This window comes from Choloepus didactylus, chromosome 16, assembly GCF_015220235.1.
Source record: "Choloepus didactylus isolate mChoDid1 chromosome 16, mChoDid1.pri, whole genome shotgun sequence".
NCBI classification, from domain to species: domain Eukaryota; kingdom Metazoa; phylum Chordata; class Mammalia; order Pilosa; family Megalonychidae; genus Choloepus; species Choloepus didactylus.
Window position 1 is genome coordinate 47,091,595 of NC_051322.1, and position 17,798 is coordinate 47,109,392.

At 33.9% G+C, this 17,798-nt stretch overlaps 1 protein-coding gene across 3 annotated transcripts in view; it reads left to right on the forward strand.

Moving 5' to 3' along the window:
- The window catches only part of CCDC178 (coiled-coil domain containing 178), a 513,958-nt gene that overhangs the window by 18,294 nt on the left and 477,866 nt on the right, over positions 1-17,798 (forward strand). For all 3 annotated transcript variants that reach the window (XM_037806200.1, XM_037806202.1, XM_037806201.1), the window contains exons 2-3: positions 5,871-5,952; positions 16,717-16,806. In XM_037806200.1, coding sequence (XP_037662128.1) covers positions 5,895-5,952; positions 16,717-16,806 — 148 coding nt within the window. In that variant the 5' untranslated portion in view covers positions 5,871-5,894. The remainder of the gene's footprint in view (positions 1-5,870; positions 5,953-16,716; positions 16,807-17,798) is intronic.

The following is a 17,798-nucleotide window of genomic DNA, read 5'->3' on the forward strand; positions in this document are numbered from 1 at the left end:
GGGTACTCCTCTTGAGTTTGCTTTTGACGTTTTTTGAAATTTGAAATTTCTACTGACCAAGATATCCACTCAAGCCTCTAGTTAATTATGCTTGACCCCATACAGAAAATCAAAAACAAAAATAAAAAACCCTGCACTGAACCCACATCTGTAAGACAGACAAACCCTCATCTAATCAATAGGACTCCAGCTAATTTCTTTAACCCATCAATAAGTATCATTTGCCATCCCTAGAAGCTCGGAACTGATTCTATTTCCTCAAGTCATCTGGTTTCCTTGCTGAAGCAAAACTTTTGGTATTCTGAATCAAATCCTGTAATCTGCAAACTCATCTCTGATTTCTCTTTTGACAAAAGAAACATCATCTTACAAAAATAAAATCTATACATACAACTAATTAGGTTTTAGAAGAGTAGATGGTACTTGCCATCATTGACTTCAAGGCTTTAGTTTTTGTGAGTGATGGGAGTGAGTTTTTCAATTTGTCTAATTGTACTGACTTTTGTTATTTGTGGGTTTGGGTAATGGGCAATCCAAATTAATTTGTATTCCTGTGCAGTCTTTTCTCAGTTATTTTTGCTATGATACTTTACAATTCCACACTGTTTTGTTCTGGAAAGAACAGGCATTTAGGGCTTGGGGAGATGTGTGTGTTTGATTCCCATCTTTCCTACTTTTTGCAGCGTCTCCTTGGGCCACTTACTTAATTTTTCCGAGCTGTAATTTCTTCTTCTGTAAAATGGGTATAATAAAAACCACATTGCAGGATTATTGTGATAATTATAATTAATAAAATGAAAGTTTTTGGTCCAGAGTAGATAATAAATGGAATACACAACATATATAAGAAACAAAATTATCCTTAGTCACAGATGATAGTATTATTTACACGGAAAACTCCAATACCAACATAAAAATTATTAGGGCTAATAAGTTCAATATTAAAACATATGTTTCTTTGTGCCTAAAAAATTGCTTAGAAAATGAAAAAAAATGAATAGACATCAATAAAAAAGTAACTAATAATAAGCCTAACAAGAAATGAAGAAAAAGGTATAAAATATTATTGGAATAGATAAAAGAAAACACACACACACATATATATATATATATATATATATATATATATATATATCAGAGAGATATTTTGTTAATGTACAGAAAAATAGATATTAAAACATTGCTGTTTTCCAAATTTGTCTGTAAAAATAGTGCTTTTCTAATAAAAATCACAATAGATTATTATTATTTGTTTTGGGACTTGACATGTGGATCTTAAAATTTAAAGGAAGATAGAAAGGTTGAGTAGTTAAGAAAAATTTGCAGAAGGAAAACATGACAGGGAAAATTGTCCTGGTAAATATTAAGGTTATCTCAGAAATAGGCCAGGAGAACAGAATACAGAGCCCACAAAAACAAAACAAAACAAAACATAATTATATGGGATTTTCAAATATTGTTTGAAATGGCAATAAAAATCCTTAGGGAAAAAGATGTACTATTTACTATATTACAAAAAGAAAATTGGTTATGCTTATGGAGAAATTAAAACTAAATCCCTACTTCAAACCCCACAAAAATTAGTTCCAGTTGATTTAACACTCTAAGTGTGAAAAAGGAAAAAATATTAGGGATTAAAAGAATATCTTTGTGACTCAGTAGAGGAAAGGGTTTCTGGATGAGAAAACTAGCCAATATAAAGAAAAAAGCATTGATATGTTTATGTCCATTAAAATTAAATATTTTGTCCAAATAAAAACCCATGGAATAAATTGGGAAAAGATTTTTCTTTTATATATGCTATATAAATAACAGTAGAATATATCTAGAAAAGTTAAAGATAAAAAAGTCCCATAACTCATTGTGTACCTCAGTATGTGTATGTGTATATGCTAGAGATACTTGAGAATTATTCACAAAGTATGCAAGCATCTTTATAGGAACCTTGGTTCCATGAGGGAAAACATTTGAAAACAAATGAAATGTCTGTCAATCGAATAATGGTGTAATATTACAACGGGTGTTCTCGTTTGCTAATGCTGCCATTATGCTACACACCAGAAATGGATTGGCTTTTATAAAGGTGGTTTATTTGGTTATGCAGTTACAGTCTTAAGGCCATAAAGCGTCCAAGGTAAGGCATCAACAATTGGATACCTTCACTGAAGGATGGCCATTGGCGTCTGGAAAATCTCTGTTAGCTGGGAAGGCACGTGGCTGGCGTCTGCTTGCTCCCAGGTTGCGTTTCAAAATGGTGTTCTCCAAAATGTTGCTCTTGGAGCATGTTGTCCTCTCTTAGCTGCAGCTCCTCTTCAAAATGTCACTCTCAGTTGCTCTGTGTTCCTTTTGTTTGTCAGCTGTTTTATATGGCTCCAGTGATTTAATTAGGACACACCCTGAATGGGTGGTGGTAACACTTCCATGGAAATTATCCAATCAAATGTTTCACTCACAGTTGGGTGGGTCATATGTCCACGGAGGCATTCAATCAATAGGTTCTAACCTAATCAACACTAATACGTCTGCCTCTACAAGATTGCATCAAAGATAATGGCATTTTGGGGACCATAATACATCCAAACCGCACAAGAGGATTCTCTCCAGCAGTAAACAAAAATGCAACACAGCTACATGTAACAACACAGATAAATCTCAAAACTGTACCTAGTGGAAAAAAAAAAACAAGTTGTAGAATGATCTGTAGAGTATAATATACATAAAAAGTTTTAAAACTCTAAAACAATACTTTATAGTGTATTATGCGGGTATACACATATAATTAAAAGTATACGGAAAGTCATGGAAGTTATGTTTTTGATAGTTGCAAGCTTCTGGCAAGAGAGGAAGGAAATGTGACCAAAGAGGGATACTTTGGAGTTTCAATTTTATCATTAATGATTTATTTCTTAGGCTGGGTTATTGGATTCAAGGTTATTTTTATATTGCTACATGTACAATATTTCACAATAAGGATATATAAAACAAGATGTTTACAAATAAAATAGTGAGAGAAAATGGCTAAAGTGAAAATGCTTTCTGTCTAGAATGATAGCAAGTGCTATTTTTTAAGTAATAATGGAGTAAACAAATTTGAGAACATTGATTATTATTTTGAGATGTCAGTCCAAGAGGACAAAAGGACTTCTATGTACAATAGGCTATTCAAGTGAGAGACAAGTAAACATTCTAATGGAAAACTTGCTAATGGAACCCAGGCCACAAAACTTGCACAGGTGGAGGGAAAGGGGTGAGTCTTAGGCCAAACCTGTAGGATTATAAATGGACTGCCATTATTGCATTCATTCATGCATTTATTTATTCATGCATGCTTTCATTTTCAACAAGACTTTATTGAGCCTCTCCTATGTGCCAGGCATTGTTCTAGATTTGTGCTGGTCAATATGGTAGCCATTAGCCATACGTGGCTATTTAAATTAAAATTAATTAAAATGAAATAAAATTGAAAATTCAGTTCCTCAGTTGTACTAGCTACATTTTGAATATTCAATAGTAACAGGTGGCTATTGCCTACTATTTTGGAAAGCACAGATTTAGGACATTTTCATCACTGTAGAAAGTTCTATTATATGGTGCTATTGTAGATGCCAGAACTACAACAGTGAACAGCACAAGCAAGAATCCCTCCCCTCATGGATTTTATATTCTAATGGAAAAAAGGGGAAATAAATAAATAATTGTAAAAATGTAATATAATGTTTATAATGAGTCATTAGAAGAAACTAGAGTGGAGTAAGTGGATAGAGAGAGGAGGATGAGATAATCAGGCATTGTACTCAAGTGTACTCTGAAGTGGCTTTGATAATATATCATAGCAATGGAAAGAAATGCATTTCCATTTATTGTGATGGTGTTGAAAAGAAAGGAATGTGTGACTTCACTAATGCCAAGAGAAAAGATTGTTTTGAGGAAAGAGCACAAAAGGGAAATCTAGTAATACAGGAATTGTAAAATGGTAATTGGAAATAGTAAGTAGAGAGAGTAGTGCATTATGAACCCCTTAGCACAAGTGTAGGGATGAGAGACACGCAGAGGGGTACACCTGCATTGTTAGAGTGGAAAGCAGCAAGGAAGGTACAGATGTTTTCAGTTTGTGGGCTTGGTGATAGTGAATTAGGAGAATTTAAATCTACTTCCTTGTATTTCCTCTTTGAAGTAGGAGGTGATATTTTTCAGTGAGTGTCCAAGTTGGGAATAGAGAATTTAAGAAGATGTAAGATGGTTTGAAACAATTTGCTGTGTAAGCTTTTTTTTAGCCTGAAATTAACACTTTTCTCTACCTACCACTCCATTCTAATGACTCTCTGTTCCTTCTCATAATCCCATTTCTAGAACCAAAATTTCTGTTTATTGTTCTCTGACTCAGTGGAACCCATTCTAGCTTTGAAAACCTTTCAGAAGTCAATCATCATGTCTGTAATTCTCTCACCCTCTTCCAGTACCCTAATGATGCAGCAGCATGTCATACTTTTTCATAAATCTGTCAGTGATATACTCACAAATTTTCAATTATCTCTCAAAACAAAAACAAAAATGCCCTAATAGCTGGTATTTACTGTTTTCTATGATGTAAATACACTCACTATGTCCAATTTCAAGCTACCATAATGATGTCAGCTGACTTTCAGAATTCATGAAAATTTAATGATTGGCCCTCTGTCAAAGCTATAAGAATCTGAGATTTTCCCTAACGGGCTAGTTAACTAGTTAGCTTGCCACAGTGATGTTAAGAGCCTGAGGTTTCCAGTCTAGAGAGGTAAGGCCCAGGATGATAGAATGCTTTGGATGCCCGTCAGCTGAAGTGCTGTAGACATTTGGTGATGTTGTTAGTTTACACTTTTGCATAAGGATTGGCTCCAGAAATAATAATTATTTACAATTTTTTGGTGGTATAGCTCTTTTGAAAATATATTTATTTATATGTTTTAATAATTTATTTGTACATGTGCTTTATGGTTGTGGCCAGTCATATATGCCTTTTGTTAAAAATTAGAGCAATATAGAAGTAAATGGAATAAAAAATGAAAGTTTTAATCAAGCATACCCATCCTGCCTATCTAATTTTTTAAAAGTAATCAGTTAAAAGTATGGTGTGTTTCTTTCCAGAAAAGCTTCCTGTGCATTCACTTGTGTGTGCATTTATGTGTTTATATATTTAATATGAGGCAATGCTTATACATGTTCTAGTGAAATCTGTTTTTTTCTACTTAATACAATGTCTTGCAAATCTCTCACCTCCCAAAAAAATAAGTACACTTTTTCCAATTTTAAACTCTGCATAATATTCCACAGTAAGTTTGTCCAACAATTTATTTAATAATTTTCTTCTTGATAGATATTTAAGTTGATAATTATTGAAATTAGTTGATGGACATATGGAGGGTCGATACAATTTTCTCCCTATGTATGGAGATATATTTCACCAAATTAAAATGTTTTTAAAGAAGGAACTGAGGGAATGTACAGAACAGACATAGCAAGGTTAAACTTTTGCCATATCATGAAAACATCGCAGGTTCTAGAATTCTGTTGGGGCTTTGAGCCCGCAACTACATGACCTAGTGGTCAGACCAGGCATGTGCTTAATCACCAGCAAATCAGAGGATCCAGAATCCCTTTTCAATAAGGAATTTTATATTTGATGTTCCTAAATGGTATCATAGTAGTCCTTAAAGGAAAAAGAGTATGTTCTTGTATTTCTTACTTTTTTTGTAATTTAGTATTTATTTTTGTATATTTACGATACATTTTATAATACTAAAAACTCATCCTAACACTATCAGTTCAATTTTAGTGAAACTAATATAAGCTAATTTTGATTAACAATATTTAAATATATTCTTTCTAATTAGGTTTGAAAATACTGCTTAGAAACTATGCCTGAAAATAAGACAATTCCTTCTTGTTCTCCTGGAGGTGATCAAACCAAGAAAGGTAAAGTTATCCTTAAATAATCTTCTTTGAAATGAGGGCATGGGTAAATGTAATCCAAATCACTCACAGAAAAGGGCAGCTGCAAATACAGTTGTCTTTCCTGGGATCAGGGGTCACAAAACCAAAACTTACCAGTAAGGTGAGGTAAGTGGCACAAGCAAGTCAGTTTTAGGAAAATTAAGTGGCAGAATTATAGTCAATTTATTTTACAGTGATAGAACTATAATGTAGGCAGTATAGTAGTAGGTGGGTGGTATACCAATGGTGTGCTGGAATCAGCTTTTACTGGCTCATGAGCGCCAATAGTAGATGTTTCTTCTCATTTCTGCTCCATTGGTGGTTTGGAAATGACCTTGATGTAGTATTTACTAATGCGTGACAGGTGGTTATTAAAATCTTTCCAGCATACCAATGAATATAATAAACATAGAAAAATAAAAACTGCTTATATAGTTCTATTTTAAAATTTTAATTTTAATATTTTAAAAATTGTGTTAGATTTTATTGCGTATCTTGGCTCTAATGTTTGCTTCCTGAGTCCTGATATCTTTTATTCTGCATCAAGTTAGTAATATTATGTCCTTGCAAAATATAAAACAGGGGTCAACAAACTATGGCCCTTGGACCAAATTTGGCCTTTTTTATACAACCCAAAAGCTAAGAATGGTTTCTACATTTGAAAAGGATTATAAAAAAAAAAAAAGAAAAATTAGAAGAATGTGCACCAGAGACCACATGTGGCCCACAAAACCTAAAATTTTTACTATCTGACCCTTTATAGAAAAAGTTTGCCAACCCCTGGCATAGAATTTAACCTTGAGTTCTTCAGCTGGGAACAACAGATAGTCTTTGTATCCATTATTCATTGCTGCACTGATGTTATATAAAAATCACAAAATGCAGGGGCATACAACATAATAAACAGTTATTTTAGGTCCCTCGTGGGTGCATGACTTTGCTAGGTCGTTCTGCTGATCTCAGCTGCATTCAGTATAGCTCACTCATGAATCTGTGCAAGCCACAGATCAATAAGTACCATTACAGATCTTGGCTGTGCTCTTTCACTTGCCTAGAGCCTTGGCTGAAATACTGTTCTGACTCCACTATGCATCATGTTGTCTCTCATAGTCCAGTAGGCTAGCATGGGATTGTTCTCATGGCATTGGCAGGATTTCAAGAGAGGGAGCAGAAGCGCATAAAGCGTTTTGGGGCTAAGGCTCAGAAATGGTAAATTATTATTTCTTTCATGTTTTATCAACCAATGCAAGTTACAGATTCAAGTGTTAGGGGATTAGACTACATTTCTTGATAGCAGAGGCTGAAAAGTCACATTGCAAAGGAAAGTAGGTACCAGGTGGGAAGGATTATTGGGGCCATTATTGCAATCAAATCACCACAATCATATTTTGGGCCTTAAAGGAAAACAGTCATTTGTAATTCCAAATAATGATAAGGTCATTGTACAGCAGATTTTATGTAGGATTACAACTCTTGGATAGAATTTTAGTACTCCAACATCACCCACTTGTTTTCAGAATATTTTAATATTCTTTTTGGTTTTTAGCTCTTTATTATCTCTATCAATATTAATTGAAAAATTACTGTTATCTCACTTTCATAGAGTTTGATATCAGAAGATGATTTGTGAGATCACCTTCAGAATTTGCACGGTGAAGTTTAAGCAACAAATTTTCATTTCTGGAGCTGACCTCAGTCTCAGATTAGCAAAATGGACCAGATTATTAATTTAAAATAATTTCCCCAAAGACACAATTTGGTGAGATATAGGGTAATCAAATCATATGTGTGCATAAATTAGTTTTAAACACTTGAAGGGAGCTATTGAATTTTTTTCAGATTGATTATAATGTTAAATAAAAAGACTATTAGTTTATTCTAAGACGTTGGAGAGCTGAGCTGGTGATTTTCCTTTGAATGTTCTAACAAAGTCTGTTTTTTATTGGAAAAGAAAGTAACAAGTTCACACTAGTTTGCAAGCAATAGCTCTTGTGTTATAGTACATCAGGAGAAAGCTAATCATATTAAACATGCCTTAGGCCAACTGCCTTCAGTCTATGCAATGGGGACTTATACACTGTCAGATGAGAACATATACCATGTAAATTAGTTGAAAATTAAGTGTTCTGTCATATAGACTTTCCATGAATGCATAAGAAAGAGAAATATATTTGGTTGGCTAACTCTTTGGAAAATAATGTGACTAATTGCCTTTTGAAATATGCTTGGTTGGCAAGATTAGGATACTGTATTTAAATGATGTTAAAAACAAGATTTGAAGTGCTGGCATTAGTAGTGATCATCAGGTAAAATGAACTTCCATCTCTTCAGCATCACACTATCACTTAGCTCCCTGTCCTCCATGTAAAACAACCAACTACTGTAGAGATTTATTTGGCTCATCAAGAAAGCAGTTCCCAGAAGATCTGAAAGCAGTGACACAAACAGACATTTGTACACCAATGTTCATAGTGGCATTATTCACAATTGCCAAGAGATGGAAACAATCCAAGTGTCCTTCAACAGATGAGTGGATAAACAAAATGTGGTATATACATATGATGGAATATTATGCAGCAGTAAGAAGGAACAGGGTCCTGAAACATATGGCAGCATGGATGAACCTTGAAGATATAATGCTAAGTGAACTAAGTCAGACGCAACAGGAGAACCATCATATGTTACCATTGCTGTGAACTCCCTGAATAATGTAAAATCAATGTCTTATAATGTAGAATATTGGGGACCTAGTGATAGACAGAACCCAGTGGAAGAAGAATGATAATCTAATGTGTTCAGATATGTTAATGAGGGTGAATTCAAAGGTATGGGAATGGATGGGGTGATGATTGTTAATGGGATTATAAGTATCAGAGCTGTATTGCAGATGAATAGGATTGAAAGGGGTTGTTTAAAGGCATATATCCCACAAATCAGCATTACAAATATAGATATGTGTTTGCATGATATACTCCTAAGGTATGACACTAATACAGATATTTGACAACAGAATGGGGTATGGGAAAAATCTACCTATTGCATACTAGGGACTATAATTAATAGTAATACCTTATTAGTACCACACAAATAGTAGGGACAAATATTTAAGGGCTGAAAACAGCTATGGGGTGTTTTGTGTCCTGAGAATTGTTTAAAATGGAGAGTGATGAAGATTGTACAACTAAGTGATGAATATGTGAGCTATGGATGGATTATCGTGGACATAACATATGCTGTGTGAATTTAGGAACCTCCTATTTCATAAGTCAAGCCCTTGATCTTGAGGCTTGCTCTTGTGAAATTATGATTGTAAATGGGGGCTAAGCCCACATAAAATTATGCCTAGGAGTCAACTCCAGAGAACCTCTGTTGTTGCTCAAATGTGGACTTTCTCTAAGCCCAACTGTGCAAATAAATCCATTACCCTCCTGCCTGACATGGGGCAGGAACCCCCAGTTGAATGAGTCTCCCTGGCGATATGGGACATGGATTCCGGAAATGAAACTGACTCTGGCATCGAGGGGTTGAGAATGACTTTTTGACCAAAAAGAGGAAAGGAAATGCAACAGAATAAGGTTTCAAAAGCTGAGAGAATTCAATAGAGTCAAGAGGCTGTCATGGAGTTTATTCCTGAGCAAGCTTCAGCTAGATATGCCAGATGGCCACAGCATGGTAAGTAGTAGTCCTGAAAACCCTAAAGAATACCCAGCTCCCTGTCTGAGACTCCAAAAAAGTTTCATTCACTGTTTATTCTTCAGAAACTTAAATCCTCCAGAGAACTCCTATGCCAGCCAAGTCCCAAAACTTAGAGGCAATAGCCTCTTAAAGAACATCAACCAGATGTGTCCCTTTTTCCCATAATGTTGATGCCCATTTTCAACATGAACAGGTTAGGGTGGTCACTGCCAAGACATCCCTGATGATTGGGAAAGTGATTAAAGAGGAAGAGGAAGAGGTAGCAACAGAGAAGATGGTATTTAACAAAGGATTATGGATACTGAATCTGTATATGATTTTCTTTTTCTTATGCTAGGGTACTAGAATAGCTAGAAGGAAAGAATTGAAATGGTAGAAATGCCCATAGCATTTTTTTGAAATTTGCTCTATAGCTACTTGTTAAATTGTAATTTGAAAGTTATTACCTTTTTGCCTATATATTACATTTCACAATAAGGAAGTAACTGAAACTGTGGAACTGTAACCCGTAGCATTCTTTGAAATTTGCTCTCTAACTACTTGTTAAATTGCATTTGTAAAGTTATCGCTTCTGTGTGTATATGTTATATTCCACAATAAAAATATGATTAAAAAAAGGAAAAGCAGTGCTATAGGAATTTATAAGACCTAAGTGTTTAGTACTATGTCTTAGTACTTTTATTCCCAAAGCACCTTTTTTTGAATGATGTACTGAACCCAGTTATGTACCAATACTTGTAAAGACTTATTATTAACTCTGACTATAACAAGAATACAATGTGAGGTCATGTTTACTAACTTCTAGCAGGCTATAGTCAACATAACAAAACTTTTCTTAGCATCCAAAATGAGTTCCAGATGTTGTATCAATCATCATGAAAGCACTTTGTCATATCAAATTCTCTTTATACTATAACTAAAAATAGCTATTGGATGACAATTCTGTGCTCTCAGGTGAAATAAATAATAAGTAAAATTATTAGTTTTCCAAATTCAGTACAGTCATAGACACATTTTACCAGTCAATAGTGTTTTAAAATGATACATGTTTACAAATATTTAGCTCTGTTTGGGATATTGTCTATTACAACTTACAGTATCTTCTTATCCAGCTACTCCTTGTAAGGCTTTTATGTTCATCCAGTATTCTTACTAAATACACACTTACATTTCCAGCAGCATCACATATTTGTTTATATTGAAGTATTGATATTGTCATCTTTCTTCTGTTTATTTTTCATAATATATCTTTTCCTTAAAATGTATTTTCCATATAATATATACAGACTGTATTATGTTTTTTTACAGAATCATTTATTCTCTTTATATTTTAGAATAGGAAATATTTCATACATTTAAAAATGCCTATACCATATATATAAAATATAAAACATACTAATAAAATTGAATATCTATGCACTCATTCCCCAAACTAAGAAATAGAACCTTTGGCTCTCTCACCTCTCCCAAATCACATTTTCTCTATATTAAATGCATTTTCTTTTTACTAAAATGCTTCTATGATTTTTTTCCTCCTTTAGTCTTTAAATTTAATGAGTTACATGAATGAATTTTTAATTGTTAAATGAATTTTGTGTTCCTGTAATAAACATATTATCTTTAATATATTACTAGATTTGGTTTGATAATCTTTTGTTTAGGATTTTTGAATGTATGTTCTTGAGTCATATTGGCCTCTAAATTTTCTTATAATATTCTTGTCTACTTTGGGTATTAAGGTTTTTCTAACCACAAAATTGAATTGGAGAGTGTTTCTTCATTTTCTATTTTCTGGAAAAAAATGTTATATTTTAATTTTGTGGTGGATTGAATTGTACACCCCAGTTTGGACATGTTCTTAGTCTTGGCTTGTATTCGGGCAGGTGCGGACCCCGTATAAATAAGATCTTTTCAACATACTGCTTCAGTTAGGGAGTGGCCCAACTGAATCAGGTTGGGCTCTAAGCTGGATTATTGGAGTCCTTTATGAACAGAATGAAATTCAGACAGACAGACTGAGAAAGCCACAGGGAGCAGCCAGAAGATGGAAGTCATCAGAGCCTAGAGGAGAAAGAAGATGCTGCCATGTGCATTGCTGTGTGACAGAAAAGCCATGGACCAAGGATCGCCAGCAGCCAGTCTCAGAATGCCACATTTTTCAGGGAAAGATCACTGCCCTACCTGATAACTCAACTTTGGACTTCCTCTAGCCTCAGAACCATGAGCCAATAAATTCCTTTTAAGTCAACCCATTGTATGGTATTTTATTTTAGCAGCTAGGAAACTGAGATTATTTTTATGGAATGTTTGACTGAATTTATCTTTTAATTTTCAGGAAGATAGTAAATTATTAATTCAAATTATTTATCAACTATAAGACTATTCAGGCTTTCTATTTATTTGTGTTTGGAAAAATTGTAATTTTTTCTTTTAGAAATTTGTTCCCTTGGTGAAATTTTGAATGTATTGGTATAACATTGTTAATAACATCCTTTGTTTATTTATAACTCTACAGATCCAGTTGTTACTCCTTTACGTTCATAACATTTTATTTTTTCCCTCTTTTATTGTGATCTTGTCAGAAGTGTTCATTTGTGTTATCCTTTTCAAAGTATTAATTTTTAATATTTTGATTCATTCAAAATTTTTTGTGCTTTTATTTTATTAATTTTGGCTATCATTTTCTTCCTTATCTTTCTTTTACTTTATATGGGTTTGTTTTCTCCCTTATTGTTAATTTGAATACTTATAATGCTAATTTTCAGCCTTCTTTTCTAATATAATTATTTAAACCTATAAAGTTCCTGTGACGTACCACTGAGATAAGATGAAGGATTTCATTGTCAGATCATATTCATATGAAGCAGAGCTCTAGCATTAATAATGGTTTTAAGGACAAAGGTCATTCCAAGTACAGGTGAAGCAGGTACTGATTTGGAAACATTGCAGCTTCCCATGTCCTGACTTGCCCCATTGGATGTGTTATGGCCTATATTAACAGATACAGGATTTATAATTTTTTTCACCCATTCTGTGGGTTGTCTTTTCATTTTCTTCATAGTGTCCTTTGAAGCAAAAAATTTTCATGTTAAAGAAGTCCAGTTTATCTATTTTTTTAAATTCAGTTGTGTATGACTTTAGTGTCTAAGATGTAAGAAATCAATGCCAAATCCAGGGTCATGAAGGCTTACACTTAAGCTTTCTTTTAAGATTGTTGTGGTTTTAACTCTTTAAATTAGGTCTGTGATCCATTTTGATAGGTCAAATCATTTCATATCTTATAGCTTTTGTATGTGGTGTTAGATAGGGGTTCAAATTCATTCTTTTAAATGTGGATAGCCGATTGTCCTAGCACCATCTATTGCAAAGGTTATTCTTTTCTCATGGAATGATATTAACACCATCATCAAAAATCAATTGAGGTGAGGCAGGGCAAGATGGCGGCATATGGAGGGGTAGAATTTAGTTAGTCCACTAGAGCAGCTAGTAAATAGCCAGGAACTGTCTGGAACAACTATTTGGGGAACATATGTGAGTGGACACACATTGGACACCAGTCTGGAATGGGTGGAAGGGTTGAGATCACAGCATAAACTGCAGAGGCTGGCAGCTCCCCCACTCCCCACCTCCCCCACACACATACACACTTGCATGGCAGGTTAGTTTGAAGTCACTTCCTTATGGGAAAGAGAAGCAGTCTCTACCAAGAGCAAGCTCCAATTGCAATTTTAATTAACAAATTTGGGCTACTGAATACAAGCTACAAGCACAGATAAACTCAGAGCAAGCAGGGAAGGAAACCTGAGGTCTCCCCTGGCAGAGAGGAAGTAGGGCTGACAGATAGATAGATAGATAGATAGATAGATAGATAGATAGATAGATAGATAGATAGATAGATAGATAAAGCAGGCTTTTGGAGTTGGCCAAGCTCAGGATACTGGAACAGGGCTGTGCCTCCAAGAAAAGGGGCACATAAAGCTGGGTAACAACTCTGGATCTTGACTGATAAAACTGGGAGGCCGGGGACTGGCTCTGAAAAGAGGATTTCTTCTTTTTTTTTCCCCTTTTTTAAAAACTATTTTAAGTAGCTCATTAGAGAAAGCCTTAGGCATTTTCTGTTGTAAGTGCTGACCCAGGCAAAGGTGGAGTTAAGATCCCTCTGAGAGACAAAGTAAGTTATCAGGTGAAGGAGGTAATTCCCTAAAGGGCATATCTTCTCCAAGAAAAGGGTGGGGTGGGGTGAGGTGGAGCCCATCTCAAGTGGCTGCCCTCCTTCAGAGAATTCAGACTAGAAGTGCTGGAAAACAGAAAACAGAAAATGTGAAAACTTTGTGACTGACACTTCCTTTATCCAGTGTATGGATAGATGAGTAAGAAAATAAAGAAAAATAAATAAATAATGGTGGTGGGGAATAAGGGGTATGGGCTGTTTGGAGTGTTCTTTTCTCTTTTTATTTTTTATTCTTTTTTTTAAGTAATGAAAATGTTCGAAAATTGATTGTGGTGATGAATGCACAACTATATGATGATACCATGAACCACTGATTGTGCACTTTGGGTGATTGTCCGGTATGTCAATGTATCAGTAAAATTTCACTGAAAGAATCAATTGAGGTCCTCTTCCTGGGAAAATGCCTGGTTAGTTAGCTCCATGACTCAGTCCTTCCACCAAAACAAATATTAAACAGGCAGGAACTGTTTGAAACAACTATTTTGAAACTCCCGAAGCCAGAACACTGCACAGCATCCATAGAAAAGTGGGAGGGACAGATAACTTATGGTAAAGAACTGTGAATTGTGCTCTCTGTGAGTTGGTACATAATAATAAATACAAACTGGCATACCATGTAACCAGTGTTTTGATTTCTATCCCCCACTCTCAAGGCAGGCAACCTCAGAGGGTCCAGTCCCTGGCTAGCTGCTGGTGACAGAAAGGGACTTAAAAATCCTCTTCCCCAAGAACAAGGGTTGCCATGGCTTACCACTGTTCATGGCATTTGATTAGAGAATTCGGTTCACTGGGTCCTGGTTCTGAGAGCAGCACTATTTTCTTTTTCAGAAAAAAAAATGTATATATTTTATTTACAATTTTTGCCTCATTTTTTTATATGGTTATTCTTTTTGGATAAATTAGATCATTCATATGCATTATAATGGTTATTTGATTAACATGACCCCCTGTATTATTTCTGTGCTTTTACATTTTCTTATTGTTTCTTCTCTGTTTTGCATACTTTTGCTATTACTTTATTTTACTTTATTTGTTTTACTCTTTTTTTTTTTTTTAAACTTTATTTGCTTTTACTTTATTTGTTCCTTAATGTGTTTGGGAAGATAGATATCCTACTTTTAATGGTTATTAAATATTAGCTTAAGATTTACTTTAACTATTTCAATTTTATATCCACTTTTATGTATGTCTAATCTATCAAAATAGTTTGAATTCCTTTAGTGAAAAATAGTATATATATTGTATTATTTTTCATTTTCCAGCTTATTTACAGTGAAATGCTTAAATATTAAATTTTAGTTTATGTTATGTTTTGATAAATATACATACCGATGTGTTCTGGTTTGCTAATGCTGCCAGAATGCAAAATACCAGAAATGGATTGGCTTTTATAAAGGGGATTTATTTGCTTACAAAGTTACAGTCTTAAGGTCATAAAAGTGTCCAAGCTAAGGCATCAGTCATAGGGTACCTTCACAGAAGAATGGCCAGTGGTGTCTGAAAAACCTCTGTTAGCTCAGAAGGCATGAGGCTGGCATCCACTTGCTCCCAGGTTGCGTTTCAAAATGGTGTTCCCCAAAATGTTGCTCTTGGGGTGTTTTGTCCTCTCTTAGCTTCAGCTCCTCTTCAAAATGTCACTCTCAGTTGCTCTAGCAGTGAGCTCCTTCTGTCTAAGCTTTTATAGGGCTCCAGTGAACTAATCAAGGCCCATGCTGAATGGGTAGGGCCACACCTCCATGGAAATTATCCATCAGAGCTATCACTTACAGTTGGGTGGGTCACATCTTCATGGAAACAACCTAATCCAAAGGTTCCAACTTAATCAACACTAATACGTCTGCCCCTACAAGATTGCATTAAAGAATATGGCTTTTTCTGGGGGACATAATAAATAAAAACTGGCACACCATGTAACCGGTGTTTTGATTTCCATTATCATAGTTTATAATTATCTTTTCTTGAATCTCATATAAGTTGAATTTTATGGTATCTATTATGTTTCTCTGAGTTCTTTCATTCAGTGTACTTTTGATATTCACCAATGTTACTGCATGTATCTGTAGTTTACTCTTTTTTACTGCTCAGCAATATACTATTGTATAGCTATACAATAGTTTTTAAAATCTATTTTTCTGGTGGACATTTAGGTTGTTTTCAAGTTCAAGTTCTTATGAATAAAACTGCTGTAAATGTTCTTGGATAATTTTTTTGTGGACCTATCCTTTCATTTATCTTGGGTAACAAGTCAGGGATGAAATTCCTGCATTGTAGAGGAGATATATTTCACTTTATAAGAAACTGTCTAAGAAATAATGATATTTTTCTTGCATTATTTATTGCTTTGGAGGTTGTAAAATTAATTATAAAATTTCTTTTATGACTCCACATTCCCTCTTTCAAAAGGTCACCAGTCCTAATAATTTCTAGATCTAGAAATTTTATACACATCAACAAATAGTTACCAACTTATATGTCTCCTTTTCAAAAAAACAGAAATGATGACAAAACTTTTTGTACAAATCTCGGCCTTGAAATTTTTCACTAAGCAGAATAAGTTGAACTACTTCCTATGCCCTCATATAATGATTCATTTTTTGTTAATAACTCCATGACTTTTTGATTACCTTTTTGTGAGAGTTAAGCTAATTGAAGGGCACAAGGAAACATAAGGATATTTTACTGTGGGTTTTGTTTAATATTTGTATTGTTTGTTTTTTTTTCATGGTCAGTGCTTCCACAAGATAACTTTGAACAGTGTGTTGCTTATTTTAAAAATCTATATTAAATGTTCACTGAAATATTTTTCTTCTTTTTAAAAGACAATGCCACATCACAAGCATTGGTGCTATTTGATGGCCCCAAGGAAGCTGTTGAGATTTTTCATGAAAATAAAATGACAAATACTGAAGGTAAGGGATGAACTAAATAGACTATATTTATATTTATAGTCATTAATTTGTGATATCAATATTTTATTCTAGGAAGAAATAAACTAATATCATTAATTAACTAAGTATCATTTCATATATTAATAATATATTATATTAACAATATAATATTGTAATATATGTTAATATATTGATAATGCACAAATTTGGTCCATAAGAGCTGTTATACAATGTCAGAAATGTGTGAATTTTTAAAATAAACTTTCACCCATTCGAGGACTAGATAGAACCTTATTATTTTGTTGGGGATATATATCTAGAAGGAAAAGAAGGACTAATGCTTTTATGGTATGGAGTCCAGAAGTAAAAAATTGGTCAGTGAATATTCATAAAACATTATCTCTGAAAGTGTTTCTTATATTGTATATGGAGAGAGATAGAAAGAGATGAGGAAATGCATAGAATTCATCTACCAGAGTTCAGCCTTGCTTTTTCTTAGGTAATTCTGGTAGAGAATTCTTTTTGTTTGTCATGAAGTTTTAATATTGGTTTGTAGAAATATTTTCTTAGGGGATTTTCGGTTTGACAGGATGAAATTTAGAATAAGTTACCATTCTCACTCTCTTTTTTGTTTCTGTTCAATAGAAACCTTAAATATAATTTTAAGATCCTAGCTTGAAATTTATTGCCTATGGTTAATTATGGGCCATAGTTTTGGGCAGATTTTTAAAATATAAAATAATTAAATTATGAACTAGTTAATTCAAAGCACTGTGATATCCTTATGCTATTAGTATATGTAGATAATTTATGAAATGATCCTTATAAGGAGGATATAATCTTTCAAAGAAAATATAAATATACAACAATTAGAACAACTCAATAGAGAAAGAATGGCTATATAGTATAACATCAGGGATGACACTAGGAAGAACATGCCAAATGCATACCATGGACAAGTCATGTCTTCTGTGTATTGATAAAGGCCAATATGTATGGTTTGTAAGTATCGA